Source organism: Mustelus asterias, chromosome 15, assembly GCF_964213995.1.
Source record: "Mustelus asterias chromosome 15, sMusAst1.hap1.1, whole genome shotgun sequence".
Taxonomy (NCBI): domain Eukaryota; kingdom Metazoa; phylum Chordata; class Chondrichthyes; order Carcharhiniformes; family Triakidae; genus Mustelus; species Mustelus asterias.
Window position 1 is genome coordinate 94733893 of NC_135815.1, and position 18071 is coordinate 94751963.

General features: G+C 47.3%; 1 protein-coding gene across 1 annotated transcript in view; it reads left to right on the forward strand.

Moving 5' to 3' along the window:
- plcb1 (phospholipase C beta 1) overlaps positions 1–18071 on the forward strand; it is a 751388-nt gene that overhangs the window by 518365 nt on the left and 214952 nt on the right. Inside the window, exons 6-7 of the mRNA XM_078230364.1 lie at positions 769–822; positions 1777–1852. Coding sequence (XP_078086490.1) covers positions 769–822; positions 1777–1852 — 130 coding nt within the window. The remainder of the gene's footprint in view (positions 1–768; positions 823–1776; positions 1853–18071) is intronic.

The following is an 18071-nucleotide window of genomic DNA, read 5'->3' on the forward strand; positions in this document are numbered from 1 at the left end:
ATTTCCCTCATCCCCATTCTCCTGCCTTTTCCCCATAACCCCTGATCCCCTTATTAATCAATGAATACTGTTCCTTTCCAACACAACAGCTCTGACGAAGGGTCATCCAGACTCGAAACGTTGGCTCCATTCTCTTTTCACAGGCGCTGTCAGACCTGCTGAGGTTTTCCAGCATTTTCAGTTTTTGTTTCAGATGCCAGCATCCACAGTATTTTGTCTTTACCTGCTCCTTTCGAGTCGGGCATCCTGAGTCAATACAATGATTTTGATTTGGTTTGATTTATTATTGTCACATGTATTAGTATACAGTGAAAAGTAGTGTTTCTAGCGCACTGTACAGACAAAGCATACCGTTCATAGAGAAGGAAAAGAGAGAGTGCAGAATGTAGTGTTACAGTCATAGCTAGGGTGTAGAGAAAGATCAACTTAATGCAAGGTAGGTCCATTCAAAAGTCTGATGGCACCAGGGAAGAAGCTGTTCTTGAGTCGGTTGGTACGTGACCTCAGGCCTTTGTATCTTGTTCCCGATGGAAGAAGGTGGAAGAGAGAATGTCCAGAGTGCAAGTGGTCCTTAATTATGCTGGCTGTTTTGCCGAGGCAGCGGGAAGTGTAGACAGAGAATTATTTGCATAGACAACTGGAAGAAGAGGCTTTATTCCATATTGTTTTTGGAACTGCACTGAGGATATGTTACAAAGAAACATTTAGCATGATTTTTCATCAAGAACTATATCCATTCTGTTGATTAAATGTTGTCCTGTTTTTTAGGTACACCAAGCTCAAACTTCAGATGAATCAAGATGCCCGGATCCCCGTGAAAAAGTAAGTGCTCTGTCTCGCATTACCATCAAATGGTGGCACAGTGGTTAGCACTGCTGCCTCACAGCGTCAGGGACCCGGGTTCAATTCCCGGCTTGGGTCACTGTCTGTGTGGAGTTTGCACATTCTCCCCGTGTCTGCGTGGGTTTCCTCCGGGTGCTCCGGTTTCCTCCCACAGTCCAAAAGACATGCTGGCTAGGTGCATTGGCCATGCTAAATTCTCCCTCAGTGCACCCGAACACCGGAGTGCGGCGGTTAGGGGATTGTCACAGTAACTTCATTGCAGTGTTAATGTAAGTCTACTTGTGACATTAGTCAATTAAATAAAACTGAACCGTTTCCAGATCAGCTGACCTCTATCTGTCTATCCTGTTAATGTATTCCATGGTTTCTGCCAATGGAGCACTTGTTAAGTGTGAATTTGAGCCAGGGGTCCCGTAAGATCCAGAACGGACCAGATTCCTGCATATGGTTCTGACCATGTGACAGGAAGGACACCCAAGAGGATACAGAGCAGATTCACAAAGATGTCACTTGGAATGGAATGGGTTAGGAAAGTTAGGATTGGTGCGATTGCTTTCTCTGGAACAGAGGGAGCCGTGGGGAGATTTGATTGAGGTTTTATTTTACTCATTCATGGAACACGGGCATCGCTGGCATTTATTGCCCATCCCTGGTTGCCTGAGGGCAGTTGAGAGTCAACCACATTGCTGTGGGTCTGGAGTCACATGTAGGCCAGACCGGGTAAGGACGGCAGATTTCCTTCCCTAAAGGACATCAGTGAACCAGATGGGTTGTTCCCGACAGCCAGCGATAAAGCAAATTTGACAAACCGGTAGTTTGTCTTTGGGGATTGGGTCATAAGGCATTTTCTGTTCTTTGATGGCTTTAAATGCATCATTAACACGTTTAAATTTTAGCATCACCGATCTTGTTTTTTTTTGTTTTTCCGTGCAGCATTTTCCGGATGTTTTCTGCTGACAGGAAGCGTGTGGAAATTGCGTTGGACTCCTGTGGACTTCCTTCGGGCAGGGTAAGCACCGTCAATTTGAGCAACATTTTGAAGGCACTTGTTGACCTATTTATTTGTTGCGGCCAGCGACTATTTAAAATCTTCATGATATCTTTCCTTTAAATTGAAGACTTTTCTGTCGCCTATTTTCAGTGGAAACTACTTTGTAATCCAGGACTGAATTTTACCACAGGCTTTGGGACCCCAAAATTGGGCCGGAAAGTGGATCCCTCCTGTATTTGCTGATGGCAGGATTGGCATAGCCATTTGCCGGCTAGCTTGCCATCCAATCAAGGGCGGCAGGCGGGGATCACTGCGGCCTCCTCTTTGTGCCGTTGAGCCTTTGGCTCTTATGGCCCTCCTGGGCCACCTCGTAAACCACTGCCACGCGGCTGGCAGTCCCCCACATGGTGTGAGGGGGGCCCCTTGGCAAACTGTCAGGAGCAACCCCCCCCCCCATAAAATGGCTCCTAAATGGGGCCATAATTATGCAAACAGGCTGTCCGTCGTTATGCAGTGGGCTGTGGATTCCCTTCACAGTCCTCTGCTGGGAAATTTCCAGCTATTTTACCAGCGCTCCTGCTTCCGTTCCTGACCTGCTTTAATTCAGCCCCTTGGCTGCAGTAGCAAACCATCACCATGGAGTATCTTTGTTGTCTATAGAGTCACCAAAAAATTACCTCGTTAAGCTGTCATTACTAATGAATAAATTTTTAAAAGTAACTTTCAGCTTTCATTAAAATTGAATTCCACTTATGTGAAGATCTCTGAGGTATACATGACAATATTTTTCAGCATTGCTGAACGCAGAGACATTTTTGTCAAAGTTTTTCATCTTGCACTCATCAGGACAATTACAAGAATGATAATATCAGCGGAAACAACGGGTGGGATTCTCCCAAAAACATTCTAAGTGTCGAATTTGTGTAAAAGCTGGAGTAAATCCCACTGGTTTTTTTCAGTGAGATTTTCAAAATGAATCTCCCACACTCTGTGCATCACAGAGAGACAAAGCGTGAATCATGCTAAAAATCAGTGCATGGGGCCTATTACTGCTGGAGAGGCTGGCAGCGTAGCACTGAGCGGGCCACTGCGCATGCGCCAATCTGTCAGTGCCAAGACCAGCGCATGCACAGTAGCCCCGCACTGCCGGCCTCCCAATCGCTGGTCAGCCCCGCAACCCCCGCAATGTTGGCCATGCGATCCTCACACACCCCGATCGCTGGCCTCCCGGACATGTCTGGGTCAGTCCCGAGCCCCTCAGCCCCCAGACTGCCTTGATCTCGCCCACAATCTCAATCCCCCCCGACCCCCCCGGCAGGCCAATGCCCCCCACCCCGATGGCCATCACTGGCCTTCCTCCCTCTGCCTATGATCCCAAATGCAGAGTAGCAGCGGGACTCCCCCCACCCCCATCGATCTCCCCACACGAGGCCCTGCCCCTAGAGGCCCCACCCCCTCTGGCCATGCCCCCTTGGCACTGTCCGATGCCTGGTGGGCAGTGCCAAGGTGGGCATCGTCACTTTGCCTCTTGGGCAGTGCCAGTGGGCTAGACTGGCAATGCCTGGGGGGCACCTCCCCCCCTTACCCCCGACCTCCTGGAGGGACTTCCATGGCCTCCCTTCACTCCAGGGGGGTCGGGCTGGTGTAAACCCCGCTGGAGTGAACCACTCCAGATGGGGGATGGTGAGAGGCTAAGCGGGTCTGGAGATTTCAGTCCCAGGCCTACTAATGATATTTAAAATATATTTAAATTACCATTTCCATAATTTCCTCACCTCCACGCTGATTTCCGGTGCAGAGCTGATGGCGCCGGAAATCCGGTGACCGGAGACGTGGGGAGGCCTTGGCGCCCAGCAGGAAGCCTCCTACACAACCTCTGCTGGTGTCTCCCAGACTGCTGCGGGCTGCCCGGAGCTTTCCCCGCCCACGACTCACCTGATGAAAGAACAGCGCTCCAAAAGCTCGTGATTCCAAATACATTTGCTGGACCTTAACTTGATGTTGTGAGACTTCTTAAAGCTTTAAAGTTTGTTTATTAGTGTCATAAGTAGGCTTACATTAATACTGCAATGAAGTTACTGTGAAAATCTCCGAGTCGCCACACTCTGGCGCCTGTTCAGGTACACTGAGGGAGAATTTAGCACCTAACCAGCGCGTCTTTCAGACTGTGGGAGGTAATCGGAGTATCAGGAGGAAACCCATGCAGACACGGGGAGAACGTGCAAACTCCGCACAGACAGTGACCCAAGCCAGGAATCGAACCCTGGCCCCTGGCGCTGTGAGGCAGCAGTGCTAACCACTGTGCCACCATGCCGCCCCGAATGGATAGATCTATGTACCAAGTTTTATTGAAATCTGTTCATTAATGATTTAGATATATCGAGGTATATTGTTTATGAACAGACTGACAAAACAGGGGATGAAACATTATCTTCGCCATTGTTCAGTGGTGGAGGTAAAAAATCAGATAATTCGAAGAAACGTTTAGTTTTCTCCCTCCTATTTTGTTTAATGTGTTATTTTGCATTGAGAGATGTGGCCTGGAATGATTATCTCGCTCAGTGCCCTTGAGAGAGTTGAATTCATGGGCACTGCTGCAGTTGAGGCCTACTGAAGCATCATTGAGTTTAACTTGCTGAATATCAGACCTCACACGCCTACTGACTGTACATGGAAGCCGAGTCATTTTGTTGGAATTATTGGAGTGGGAACTAACTTTGAACAGGTGGGAGACGCATTAAAGCACAGACCTGGTATTAACGTCTGCATTCCTTCTTCATCGCTTGATTCCAGGAACCTTAATGAGTTAATAAATCTCCATCGCATTCATTTTATCGCATTCGAAACCCCTGTCAACAAACAGGGGAAGTAGACAGTACTCGAAAGTTGAGGGGAAACCATTCAAAGGTAGTAAAGTGGAGGTCCGTGATTCTCCCATCCTGCTGCGCTAAATTTTTAGCACAGTGGGCCGGGAGAATTGTGCGTTGGTCGATTTGTGGAGTTCCCGCTAGCGTTGGCGCCGCGCTTGTGTCTCCTAGGCCCGGATTTCTGCAGACACATCCAGAAATCAGCTGGGAGGCAGGCCTAGCATTTAAATAGTATTTTACATGCTATTTAAATGCTATTAGCGGGCCCGGGACTGAATTCTCTGGCCCCACTAGCCTCTCCCATCCTGCCAGGAGTGTTTCACCCCAGTGGGGATTACATTAACTCCCCACTTTCGGGGAACTAGCAGCCCGAACCCCGCTGGATTGAAGGGTGGAGGAATCGGGGCCTCTCAGGGGGTCAGGGGGTGCCGCCTGGGCATGGTACCCTGGCAGTGCCAGTCTGAGTTCCCTGGCATTGCCCAATGGGCAAAGTGGCAATGCCCAGGGGGCACCTTGGCACTGTCCATCAGACCCTCCTCTACCAGGATCTCCTGGTAAAGAAGGAACAGCAGGGCAATGGAACTTGGGAGGTTAAAGGTCTTCGACGGTAAGATTTATGGACTTAAAAAAGAATGAATGCTTGGGATGTTTAAGTCTCTGACAGGACCGATATTTGTTGTCCATCTCTTGTTGCCCTAAGATCACGGTGAGACTACTTGAACTGCCGCAGTCCCTGTGGTGAACGTTCTCCCTCAAGGGTCAGTCCTGTTAACAGGGCGGCACGGTCGGACAGCGGTTAGCACTGCTGCTTCACAGCTCCAGGGACCTGGGTTCGATTCCCGGCTTGGGTCACTGTCTGTGTGGAGTTTGCACATTCTCCTCGTGTCTGCGTGGGTTTCCTCCGGGCGCTCCGGTTTCCTCCCACAGTCCAAAGATGTGCGGGTTAGGTTGATTTGCCATGCTAAAATTGCCCTTAGTGTCCTGAGATGCATAGGTTAGTGGGATTAGTGGGTAAATATATAGGGATATGGGGATAGGGCCTGGGTGGGATTGTGGTCGGTGCAGACTCGAAGGGCCGAATGGTCTCTTTCTGTGCTGCAGGGTTTCTATGAAATTTCTATGAGATTTTGACCCAGTGATATTGGAGGACATGCGATACTCATCACGGTTGGGATAGACGTTGACTTCGAGGAGAATTGGGTGACGGCGTTGATCGCTCCTGTCTGCTGCCATTGTCCTTCTGGCTGGAGGAGGCCACAGATGTCTTGGTGTTCTGTTAGGGTAGATACAGCAGTCAGGCGTGCTAATGGTGGAGTGGGTGAATGTTTAGGGAGGTGCATGTGAGGCAACAGTGCTAATCACTGTTACACCGAATGTTTAGACAGGAGGATGTTGATCAAGTGGGCTGCATGGTTATGGATTGTGACAAGCTTCTTGAGTTTTGTCATGAGGTATCATAGAATCCTACAGTGCAGAAGGAGGCCATTCAGCCCATCGAGTCTACACTGACCACAATCCCACCCAGGCCCTATCCCCATAACCCCATGCATTTACCCTAGCTAGTCCTCCTGACACTAAGGGGTAATTTAGCACGGCCAATCCACCTAACCCGCACATCTTTGGAGTGTGGGAGGAAACCGGAGCACCTGGAGGAAACCCACACAGACATGGGGAGAACATGCAGACTCCAAACAGACAGTGACCCATGTCAGAAATCGAACCTGGGTCCCCGGCACTGGGAGGCAGCAGTGCTAACCACTGGGCCACCATGCAGAATAAGTGACAGCTATTCCCCTACAGATGTCTTCTCAGCGACGATGAGGCTTTGGGGAGTCAGGAAGATGGGGTGACCCCACTTGAAGTGGAATATCCAGTGGAATATCCAGCCTCTGATGTCTTCTAGTAAAGTTTATAAAGTTTATTTATTAGTCCCAAGTAGGCTTGTATTAACACTGCAATGAAGTTACTGTGAAAATCCCCTAGTCGCCACACTCCGGCGCCTGTTTGGGTACACTAAGGGAAAATTTAGCACGGCCAATGCACCTAACCAGCATGTTTTTCGGACTGTGGGAGGAAGCCGGAGCACCCGGAGGAAACCCTGGGACTCTGGGAGAACATGCAAACTCCATACAGACAATGACCCAAGCTGGGAATCGAACCCAGGTCCCTGGAGCAGCGAGGCAGCACTGTGCCACCGTGCCGCCCATAATTAATTAAATGGGCCCTGAAGTGAATAAATAAACTAAATTAATAAATGAATTAATACATAAATGGACAAATTAATAAATTAATTAATAAACAATGTGATTGTCCGGTTGAAATTACTGAGTTCTCTCAAGGTGTTGCCAGTTTGACACATAGCGATAGTAATACCATTGAATGTTAAGGGGGTGTTAGTTAAGTCTTCTCTTGTTGAAGATGGTCATTATACTCATGTTCACTAGATTATTAGTCCAGGCTAGTGACCAACCATTTTAGCTGCTGCTTGCTATATGACTAAATGCCACCCAGCCAAACCTCACGGAGGAACCATGCTTACGTAAGCTGGTGCATTGACAAGGTCCGAGGAGAGACCGGTAAGAAACAGCTGGGCAACATCTGGAAACAAAAAGGACCACTTCATTAAACCGCTCCAGCACTCAATGCTGTCAGAAACCGACAGGTTATTCCACGCATGTCCGCCAGTGAGCAGTTGACTGGTGAATCGAGGAGATGGCAGATGCTCACTTGTTTCCCCCCCGTATGTGCCAGCATCCGTCAAGTAGAACACTGGCACAGAGCCCCAGCTGGAGAGGCAAACTCAGTGTTCGAAGGCATGTGTCATCCCCAAGGACAAAGAGGTTAGAGAACGCAAGCATATCACCCATGATGTGTCTGCAAACGGTCCCGTCCCTTTTGCCAGCAGAAGGGAGTTTGCACCTCCCTCGATGTTCAGATGGCATGAAGCCACCAGAAAAACAAAGTCTGCCAACCGACATCTGCTTTTGCAGAGGGAAGCCCATGATGCAAACATCAAGATGATTGAAGAGTTCACTGACCATTCCTGAGAAAAGACAGCATTCGAACGAGCGGCAGTGATCTGGAGCACACATCATGACAGGGTGTTTATATAAGCAGTTTCAATAATAACATCAAATCATAGAATCCCTACAGTACAGAAGGAGGCCATTTGGCCCATCACACCTGCACCGATAACAATCCCACCCAGGCCCTTTCCCCATAACCCCACTTATGTACCCCCCTGACGCTAAGGGGCAATTTAACATGGCCAATCAACCTAACCTGCACATCTTTGGACTGTGAGAGGAAACTGGAGCACCCGGAGGAAACCCACACAGACACGGGGAGAATGTGCAGACTCCGCACAGACAGTGACCTAAGCCGGGAATTGAACCCGGGTCCCTGGCGCTGTGAGGTGGCAGTGCTAACCACTGTGCCACCGTGCCGCCCCTTCTGGGAATTCTTTCCCAGGTTTCAGTAAACAGGTATCCCTTCTCGCGGCTGTTTTAGCATCTCTGAAATATCTTCATTACCTCCACCAATGGCAACCCATGGCTAAATTTAGGCTCAGAATGCTCTCGTTCAAATTATTTGGGTGAGGTGAGCATAAAAGACATCTTCATAACCTTGAATAGAAATTTCTACCAAGGTAAGATAATTGGCCCTCAAACTGACATATAGTAACATAATCTCCTTCAATCTGTAGACTTTAAATGCTTAACCTTGGCATCAACTAATCATTTCATCGTGATTTACCTTATCTATTCCTTTTATTTCTTCTCTATTCGTGACATTTTGAACGATAAGGAATAAGCGCTCGACTGAGACAGGGGAAGCTGTCAGGAGACATTCATTCAAAAGCAAATTAGATCTGTGGAGGTGATGGCTTAGTGACATTATCATGATACTATTAATCCAGAAACCCAGCTGGTGTTTTGGGGACCCAGGTTCGAATCCCATCATGGCAGCTGGTGGAATTTGAATTCAATAAAAAATTATTTGGAATTAAGAATCTACTGATGACCATGAAACCATTGTCGGAAAAACTCATTTGGTTCACTAGTGTCCTCGAGGAGAGGAAATCTGCCGTCCTTACTTGGTCTGGCCTACATGTGACTCCTGAGCCACAGCAGTGTGGTTGACTCTCAACTGCCCCATTAAATGGCCTGGCAAGCCACTCAGTTCAAGGGCAACTAAGGATGGACAATAAATGATGGCCACCCAGCGACACCCACATCCCACGAATGAATTTTTAAAAATGAGATGCATGATGGGACTAATGTGGGATATGAAATGGGACAAGTGTTAACATGCCTGGGAGGAACAGTCATGCCAATTGTTCCCAAAGTCCGTCACCATTGGAATTTTCCTCAAAACATGTGAAAAAGAAAGACTTGCATTTATATAGCGTGGGAGAAAGAGGGAATCAGGATATTGCGTTGGATGATCAGCCATGGTCATAATGAATGGTGGAGCAGGCTCGAAGGGCCGAATGGCCTCCTGCTCCCGTTTTCTCCGTTTTCTATGTTTCCCTCGTCGGGATGTCCCAAAGCACTCTCCAGCCAAAGAAGCACTTTTGAAGTGGAATCATTGTGACAGCACGGTGGCACAGTGGTTAGCACTGCTGTCTCACAGTGCCAGGGACCTAGGTTCGATTCCCAGACTTGGGTCACTGTCTGTGGGGAGTTTGCACATTCGCCCGTGTCTGCGTGGGTTTCCTCCGGGTGCTCCGGTTTCCTCCCACAGTCCAGAGATGTGCAGGTTAGGTGGATTGGCCATGCTAAATTGCCCCTTAGTGTCAGGGAGACTAGCTAGTGTAAGTGGGGATAGAGCCTGTGTGGGATTGTAGTCGGTGCAGACTCAATGGGCCAAATGGCCTCCTTCTACCCTACAGAGATTCTATGATTCTATAATTGTAATGTACTAGATGCACCAGCTAATTCATGCACATCTTGCACTCAAGGCCAGCAATGTGATAATGATTAGACTGTCCATTTTTAGTGATTTTCGGTTGAGGATTAGGTCAACAAGAAAAATTCTTAGCGCTTTTCTTCATAATAGTGTCAAGTATCGTGGGATCTTCTCCGTCCACCTGAGAAGGCAGACATTGACTGACCGATGGAGTTTGATTACTATCATCAGTAATCAACTCGCTTTGGTAAACCATTATTGTTGTATCATTTGACTACCAGAACCAGGAAAGGAAACCATAGAAAATGGTTCTAGAACCATAGAACCATAGAAAATTACAGCTCAGAAACAGGCCTTTTGGCCCTTCTTGTCTGTGCCGAACCATTTTTTGCCTAGTGCCACTGACCTGCACTTGGACCATATCCCTCCACACCCCTCTCATCCATGAACCCGTCCAAGTTTTTCTTAAATGTTAAAAGTGAGCCCGCATTTACCACTTTATCCGGCAGCTCATTCCACACTCCCACCACTCTCTGCGTGAAGAAGCCCCCCCTAATATTCCCTTTAAACTTTTCTCCTTTCACCCTTAACCCATGCCCTCTGTTTTTTTTCTCCCCGAGCCTCAGCGGAAAAAGCCTGCTTGCATTCATTCTATCTATACCCATCAAAATCTTATACACCTCTATCAAATCTCCCCTCAATCTTCTACGCTCCAGGGAATAAAGTCCCAACCTGTTCAATCTCTCTCTGTAACTCAGCTTCTCAAGTCCCGGCAACATCCTTGTGAACCTTCTCTGCACTCTTTCAATCTTATTTACATCCTTCCTGTAACTAGGTGACCAAAACTGTACTCAAGGATGTTGTCAAAAGCCTTGCTAAAGTTCATGTAGACAACATTCACCACCCTGCCCCCATCAATCATGGAGTCATAGAGGTTTACGGCATGGAAATAGGCCCTTCGGCCCAACTTGAGGAACAGCTCCCTCAAATAGACCATAAGACATAGGAGCAGAATTAGGCCACTCAGCCCATCGAGTCTGCTTCGCCATTCAATCATGGCTGATATTTTCTCATCCCCATTCTCCTGCCTTTTCCCCATTACCCCCCTGATCCCCTTATTCATCAAGAACCGATCTATCTAAATAGGGAAACAGGGGCTCCAACCTCGGCACTACCCAGGAACACAGGCTCCTCCCCAGGCCACAGAAAGGACAGGCCCTGAATTGGCTTAACCTATGGTTGTACAGAACTGCGACACGCAATGTCCCCGTCCCCCCTCCCATGCCAGTTCATGACTGATGGAAAAGGGGAGGACTCCCACACAGTCCCTTTATTGAGCAAATAATCAAATTAACAAACAGACAGCGCTGTAAAAGGGAACTGGAACAAAAAACAATTCTTTAAAGGAAACTTATTCAATTCTGGGGGGAAATGATGGAGGTAATTGAATTAAATTTCGCCAGATACCATGGTGGAATTTGTATCCGTCTCTTCATCCTTAACCCGAGGGTCTCTGGATTACTAGAATCATAAAATCCTTGCAATGCAGAAGGAGGCCATTCGACCCATCGGCAGGATTTTCCAGTCTTGCCCGCCACGGGAATCGTAGCAGATGGGACATGGACCATGCAAAGCTCCATTGACCTCAGGCGGGATTTTCCTGTCTAGGGGTGAGCGCGGCAGGAAAATTCCGACCATCGCATCTGCACCGACCCTCCGACAGAGCATCCCACCCAGGCCCTATTCTCATAACCCCACACATTTACCCCACTGACCCCCCGAACCGACACATCTTGGGACACTAAGGGGCAATTTAGCGTTGCCTATCCACCTAACCTGCACGTCTTTGGACTGTGGGAGGAAACCGGAGCACCCGGCGGAAACCCACGCAGACATGGGGAGAATGTGCAAACTCCACACAGACAGTAACCCAAGCCGGGAATCGAACCTGGGTCCCTGGCGCTGTGTTAAGAAAGCCCACCAACGCCTCTACTTTCTCAGAAGACTAAGGAAATTTGGCTTGTCAGCTACGACTCTCACCAATTTTTACAGATGCACCATAGAAAGCATTCTTTCTGGTTGTATCACAGCTTGGTATGGCTCCTGCTCTGCCCAAGACCACAAGCAACTACAAAAGGTTGTGAATGTTGCCCAATCCATCATGCAAACCAGCCTCCCATCCATTGGCTCTGTCTACACTTCCCGCTGCCTTGGCAAAACACCAGCATAATTAAGAACTCCACACACTCCGGGCATACTCTCTTCTACCTCGGAAAAAAGATACAAAAGCCTGAGGTCACATACCAACAGACTCAAGAAGTTTCTTCCCTGCTGCCATCAGACTTCTGAATGGACCTATCTCGCATTAAGTTGATCTTTCTCTACACCCTAGCTATGACTGTAGCATTCTCTCGTTCTGCATTTTCTCATTTCCTTCTCTATGAATGGTATGCTTTGTCTGTATAGCGCGTAAGAAACAATACTTTTCACTGTATACTAATTAGATGTGACAATAAGAAGTCACATCAAATCAAAATCTGTGCTAACCACTGTGCCACCATGCCACCCACTAGCCCAATAACATAACTACTACGCTACCATATCCCAAATTCTGTCCCTTTTTAATGCCTTTATTTTAAGTTCCGAATAAAACAAATAACTTAATCAGCACATAATCAGCCCCTTAAAGTTTCTTTATTCTTGTCACAAGTACGTTAACACTGCAATGAAGTTACTGTGAAAATCCCCTAGTCGCCACAGTCCAGCGCCTGTTCGGGTACACTGAGGGAGAATTTAGCTTGGCCAATGCACCCTAACCAGTATGTCATCTGGACTGTGGGAGGAAACCGGAGCACCCGGAGGAAACCAGCAGTGCTGACCACTGTGCCGTCCAAAAAGGGGCACTGTGCAAAAATTGCAAAACTTTGAAAGGAAGTTTATCAAATTGAAGGAACATTTTGGGGGCTCCAACCCTTGCGGTGCCCACCAACCATGGAAGCCTTCAAGCGTACCAGCAGACTGTGCGTGCTCCCTCTCCAAGGGCACCCCCGGGTGTGTACGTAGTCCATTTTTATGTTGTTTTGAGTCAACCAATGGAACAAAAATAAACAAATTGACAAATGAACTCATTAAATTGACGGTCCTTTAAAGGGGCCGTGCAATGAAATACAAACTCTGCTTGAGACACTGAATCAATCAATACCCCCCCTCCCCCTCTTAACCTTAACAATACAAATTGAAAAAAGGTTAACACACATTGGAGAGATTAATAAGATTGCAACACCCACTCCAAGCCTCACCAGAAATTAGTGGAGGATAGAAATTAGGTAGGAACCTGACAGAGCTGATTGCAACAAATCAGACTCGACAGGCAGTCCACGATGTTATTATGAAGAAAGGGTGGGAACCTCATTGTAATTGAAGCATGGTGCTATTGTACTGTGGCAGCCTTCACCAAGAGCTGTCAGGGAATTCCAGTAGTTCTTCTGAGCTCCTTATCACTTTGCAACTAAATCCTCCCCCATTACCGCTCCCCAACTCACAACTCAGTCAACCACAACAACCATCAGCTCAAGCCCCTCTGTTAATCTTCAGTGGCAACCGCCAGTGAAATAAAACAAGTTCCGATTATGACGTAACTTAATTAGTATCTGCCAATCTTTTATTTCTGCAATTAATATTTATAAAAAAACGTAAATTGAGTGGAATCGCATTCATGGGGTTTTTTTTTATTCATTCGTGGGACATGGGTGTCGCTGGCTGGCCAACATTTATTGCCCATCCCTAGTTGCCCTTGGAGGGCAGCTAAGAGTCATTGTGACTATGGAGTCACGTGTAGGCCAGACCAGGTAAGGGCAGTCCAAAGATGTGCAGATTAGGTTGATTGACAATGCTAAATTGACCCCAATGTCAGGGAATTAGCAGGGTAAAGATGTGGGATTACAGAAATAGGACTTGGGTGGGATTGTGATCGGTGTAGACTCAATGGGCCAAATGGCCTCCTTTTGCACTGTAGGGATTCTATGATTCTATGACAGCAGATTTCCTTCCCTAAAGGACATTAGTGAAGCAGGTGGGTTTTTCCGACGATGGTTTCATGGTTCATCAGTCGATTCTTCATTCCAGATATTTTTTATTGAATTCAAATTCCACCATCTGCCGTGGCGGGATTTGAACCCGGGTCCCCAGAACATTAGCTGAGTTTCTGGATTAATAGTCGAACGATAATTCCACTAGGCCATCGCCTTAATTCCTCTGAAGATGCAAGTGTCTGTCAAACGCAATTAAAAAAATAATTGCGCAAAATAGTTCTTGAAAATATTGTCATTTTTTTAAAAAATTAAGACACCGTATTGTGAGATGAGCCTCTGGTATTCTGAGAAGATCAGTGTGGATCGCCCAATGGCTAACATTTGGCTGCTTCAGTGCACACCCGTGAGATATCCTCAACCCAGAAGACACATCCATTAACAAACCCGTTGTAACAAAATGTTCAGACATACCAAATTGCGTGTGACAGTTTGCAAAGGTTCCTGTATGTGGAGGACAATTTGTTCCCGTCCAAAGCACTGAACTAATTATGTTAATTCTGAACGGAATGTTTGTGCCCTTTGAAGTCAGAGAGAGAAAAAAAAACATTCTTCCGATTTGCTTTGAAGAGAGAAAAAGAATAATCAACTTCAGTTGGTGGCTTCTGGAGGTGTAGTCAAGCAGTATAGTGGTATGGGTCTGGGGCTGTGCGTCAATAATGTCTGACTGCGTTGGTGTTCGCCTGGGTTATTGGTAACGAGGGAGAGCTGACAGTGGATCTGAGAGAGTGGTGGATTTGTTGGTGGGGTGGAGAATGGAGGTTTGTGGTCCAAAGATGTGTAGGTTAAGTGGATTGGCCATGGCAAATTGCCCCTTAGTGTCCAAAGGTGTGTAGGTTAAGTGGATTGGTCATGCTAAATTGCCCCTTAGTGTCCAAAGGTGTGTAGGTTAAGTGGATTGGTCATGCTAAATTGCCCCTTAGTGCCCAAAGATGTGTAGGTTAAGTGGATTGGTCATGCTAAATTGCCCCTTAGTGCCCAAAGATGTGTAGGTTAAGTGGATTGGTCATGCTAAATTGCCCCTTAGTGCCCAAAGATGTGTAGGTTAAGTGGTTTGGTCATGCTAAATTACCCCTTAGTGTCCAAAGGTGTGTAAGTTAGGGGGATTGGTCATGCTAAATTTCCCCTTAGTGCCCAAAGATGTGTAAGTTAGGGGGATTGGTCATGCTAAATTGCCCCTTAGTGTCTAAAGATGTGCAGTTTAGGTGGATTGGCCGTGATAAATTGCTCCTTAGTGTCAGGGGGATTAACAGGGTAAATGCATGGGGATATGGGGATAGGGCCTGGGTGGAATTGCTGTCAGTACAGACTCGATGGGCCGAATGGCCTCCTTCTGCGCTGTCGGTTTTCTAGATTCTAGAATTCTACAGTAGGTGCAGACTCAATGGGCTGAATGGCCTCCTTCTGCGCTGCAGGGATTCTATGAGCACCACTTCTCCATGGGGACCTTTCTCGGTCTGCGTTACTCTTTGATGCGCTTCAACCAGAAGGGAACACATTTTACTTGCTGCGCGTTTACCGTCTTTCCCAATGGTAACAAATTAATGGCCAGTTGTTTCAGAGTCATTCCAAATCACCTGTGCTTTGCGGAAGCCTTTCTTCAGAAACTTAAATGGGTTAGCATAGCCCCGCCCTGACGCTGTCACATCCATTGGGAGGGCAACAGAAGCATTCGGCCTCACAGAAACACTTCAGTATCAATTGGCCCAAGTCCCACTTCAAATGGGCCTACCTGCTTTCTGCCCCTGCGTTAGTTGAATGTGATTACCATTATCATTAATTGGCAATCCCTGAAAACACAAGGGAACCATTTAGTCCAATGAATATCGTCAGAAAAGCCTGCAGCTTGGATGATGCGGTTGAATAAGTCCTCAGCTGATACTGAGGAAAAGCAGCAGGACATTAATATCGAATACATGCCGTGATGCCTTGCAAGGCACATCAAACCTTGCAAAAGAAAGGGGAGTTGACAAAACATCAAAGAAATGGCTTTGGATTGGAGTGAACAGGAGACGGTGGAGAATCCTTCTCCTTGGGTCTCGCTAAATTTGAAGTGTGGAACCTAATTTATTTTGAAAGGCTGCTCATTACATTGTGACTGGACCCAGCGGGAATAACTTTGCCATAAATAAGTCAGAGGATGGCTGTCAAAGGTGGTTACTGCTTGACAGTTGAGCTGAGAGCGTGTTTGAAGAAGATGAGAATGATCGCAATTGTGTTGGAGATTTTGAGCGCAGAAAGGAGATTGAGAAATTAACCAGCGAGACTTGTTCTGCCATTTACACATTCCGATCACTTAATGGCTGCCATGAGCACCACCCCCAGCCTTTATAGTGATTGGCTTTGCTGCCTCACAGCGCTAGGGACCCGGGTTCAAATCCGGTCTCGGGTGATTGAACGGAGTCTGCACGTTCACCCCGTGTTTGCTTGGGTTTCCTCCGGGTGCTCTGGTTTTCTCCCACAATCCAAGGATGTACGGGTTAGGTCGATTGCCCATGCTAAATTGCCCCTTTGTGCCAGGGGGATTAGCAGGGTAAATACGCGATGTTTAGGTGTCAGGGTCTGGGTGAGATTGTTGTCGATGCAGACTCAATTGGCTGAATGGTCTCTTTCTGCGCTGTAGGGATTCTAGGATTTTATGGCTTAGAATCATAGAATCCTATAGTCCAGAAGGAGGCCATTCGGCCCATCGAGTCAGAACCAACCACAATCCCACCCAGGCCTTATCCCCATAACCCCATGCACCTTAGCTAGTCTCCCTGGCACGAGGGGCAATTTAGCATGGCCAATTAGCCTAACCCGTTCATCTTTGGACTGTGGGAGGAAACTAGAGCACCCAGAGGAAACCCACACAGACACGGGAAGAATGTGCAGACTCTGCACAGACAGTGACCCAAGCCAGGAATTGAACCCGGGTCCCTGGCGCTGTGAGGCAGCAGTGCTAACCACTGCGCCACCATGCCGCCCAGAAAGAAATTCCGCATTGTGGGATGAGCCTCTGGTATTCTGAGAAGATGAATGTAGCTAGCCCAGTGGCTAATATTTGACTGCTACATTCCCTTTGTCTGTGACATCTTGATCAATTATACACCCCCCCCCCCCCCCCCCCCGATTTTCTTTGTCTTTAGCTCTGATGAAGTGTCATCCAGACTCGAAACGTTGGCTCTTGAGTCGGTTGGTACGTGACTTCAGACTTTTGTATCTTTTTCCCGATGGAAGAAGGTGGAAGAGAGAATGTCCGGGGTGCGTCGGGTCCTTAATCATGCTGGTTGCTTTTCCGAGGCAGCGGGAAGTGTAGACAGTGTCAATGGATGGTTTGAGTGATGGACTGGGCTTCATTCAAGATCCTTTGTAGTTTATTGCGGTCTTGGACGGAGCAGGAGCCATGCCAAGCTGTGATACAACCTATAGGTGTATAAACCGCAGACAGACCTATATACCTCCCCCATACACCTCAACTATAGACATCACCTGTACACCTCACCCGTATACCTCACCTATAGACATCACCTGTACACCTCACCCATGTACCTCACCTATACACCTCACCTATAGACATCAACTGTACACCTCACCTATATACCTCATCTACACACCTCATCTCTGCACCTTAACAAAATGAAGGAGATAGTCATCAACTTCAGGAAGCGCAGTGGAGAACATGCCCCTGTCTACATCAATGGGGACGAAGTTGAAATGGTCGAGAGCTTCAAGTTCTTAGGTTTCCAGATCACCAACAACCTGTCCTGATCCCTCCATATGGATGCTATAGTTACAAAAGCCCACCATCGCCTCTACTTTCTCAGGAGACTAAGGAAATTTGGCATGTCCGCTACAACTCTCACCAACTTCTACAGATGCACCATTGAAAGCATTCTTTCCGGTTGTATCACAGCTTGGTATGGCTCCTGCTCTGCCCAAGATGGCAATAAACTACAAAGGGTCGTGAACGAAGCCCAGTCTATCACTCAAACCATCCATTGACACTGTCCACACTTCCCGCTGCCTCGGAAAAGCAGCCAACATTATCAAGGGCCTCACACACCCCGGACATGCTCTCTTCCACCTTCTTCCGTCAGGAAAAAGATACAATTTTCACAGTAACTTCATTGCAATGCTAATGTAAGCCTACTTGTGACACGAATAAATAAACTTTTAAACTTTAAGAAAAGTCTGAGGACACCTACCAACCAACTCAAAAACAGTTTCTTCCCTGCTGCCATCAGACTTTTGAATGGACCTACCCTATATTAAACTGATCTTTCTCTACACCCTAGCTATGACTGTAACACTACATTCTGCACTCTCTCCTTTCCTTCTCTATGAACGGTATGTTTCGTCTATATAGCGAGCAAGAAACAATACTTTTCA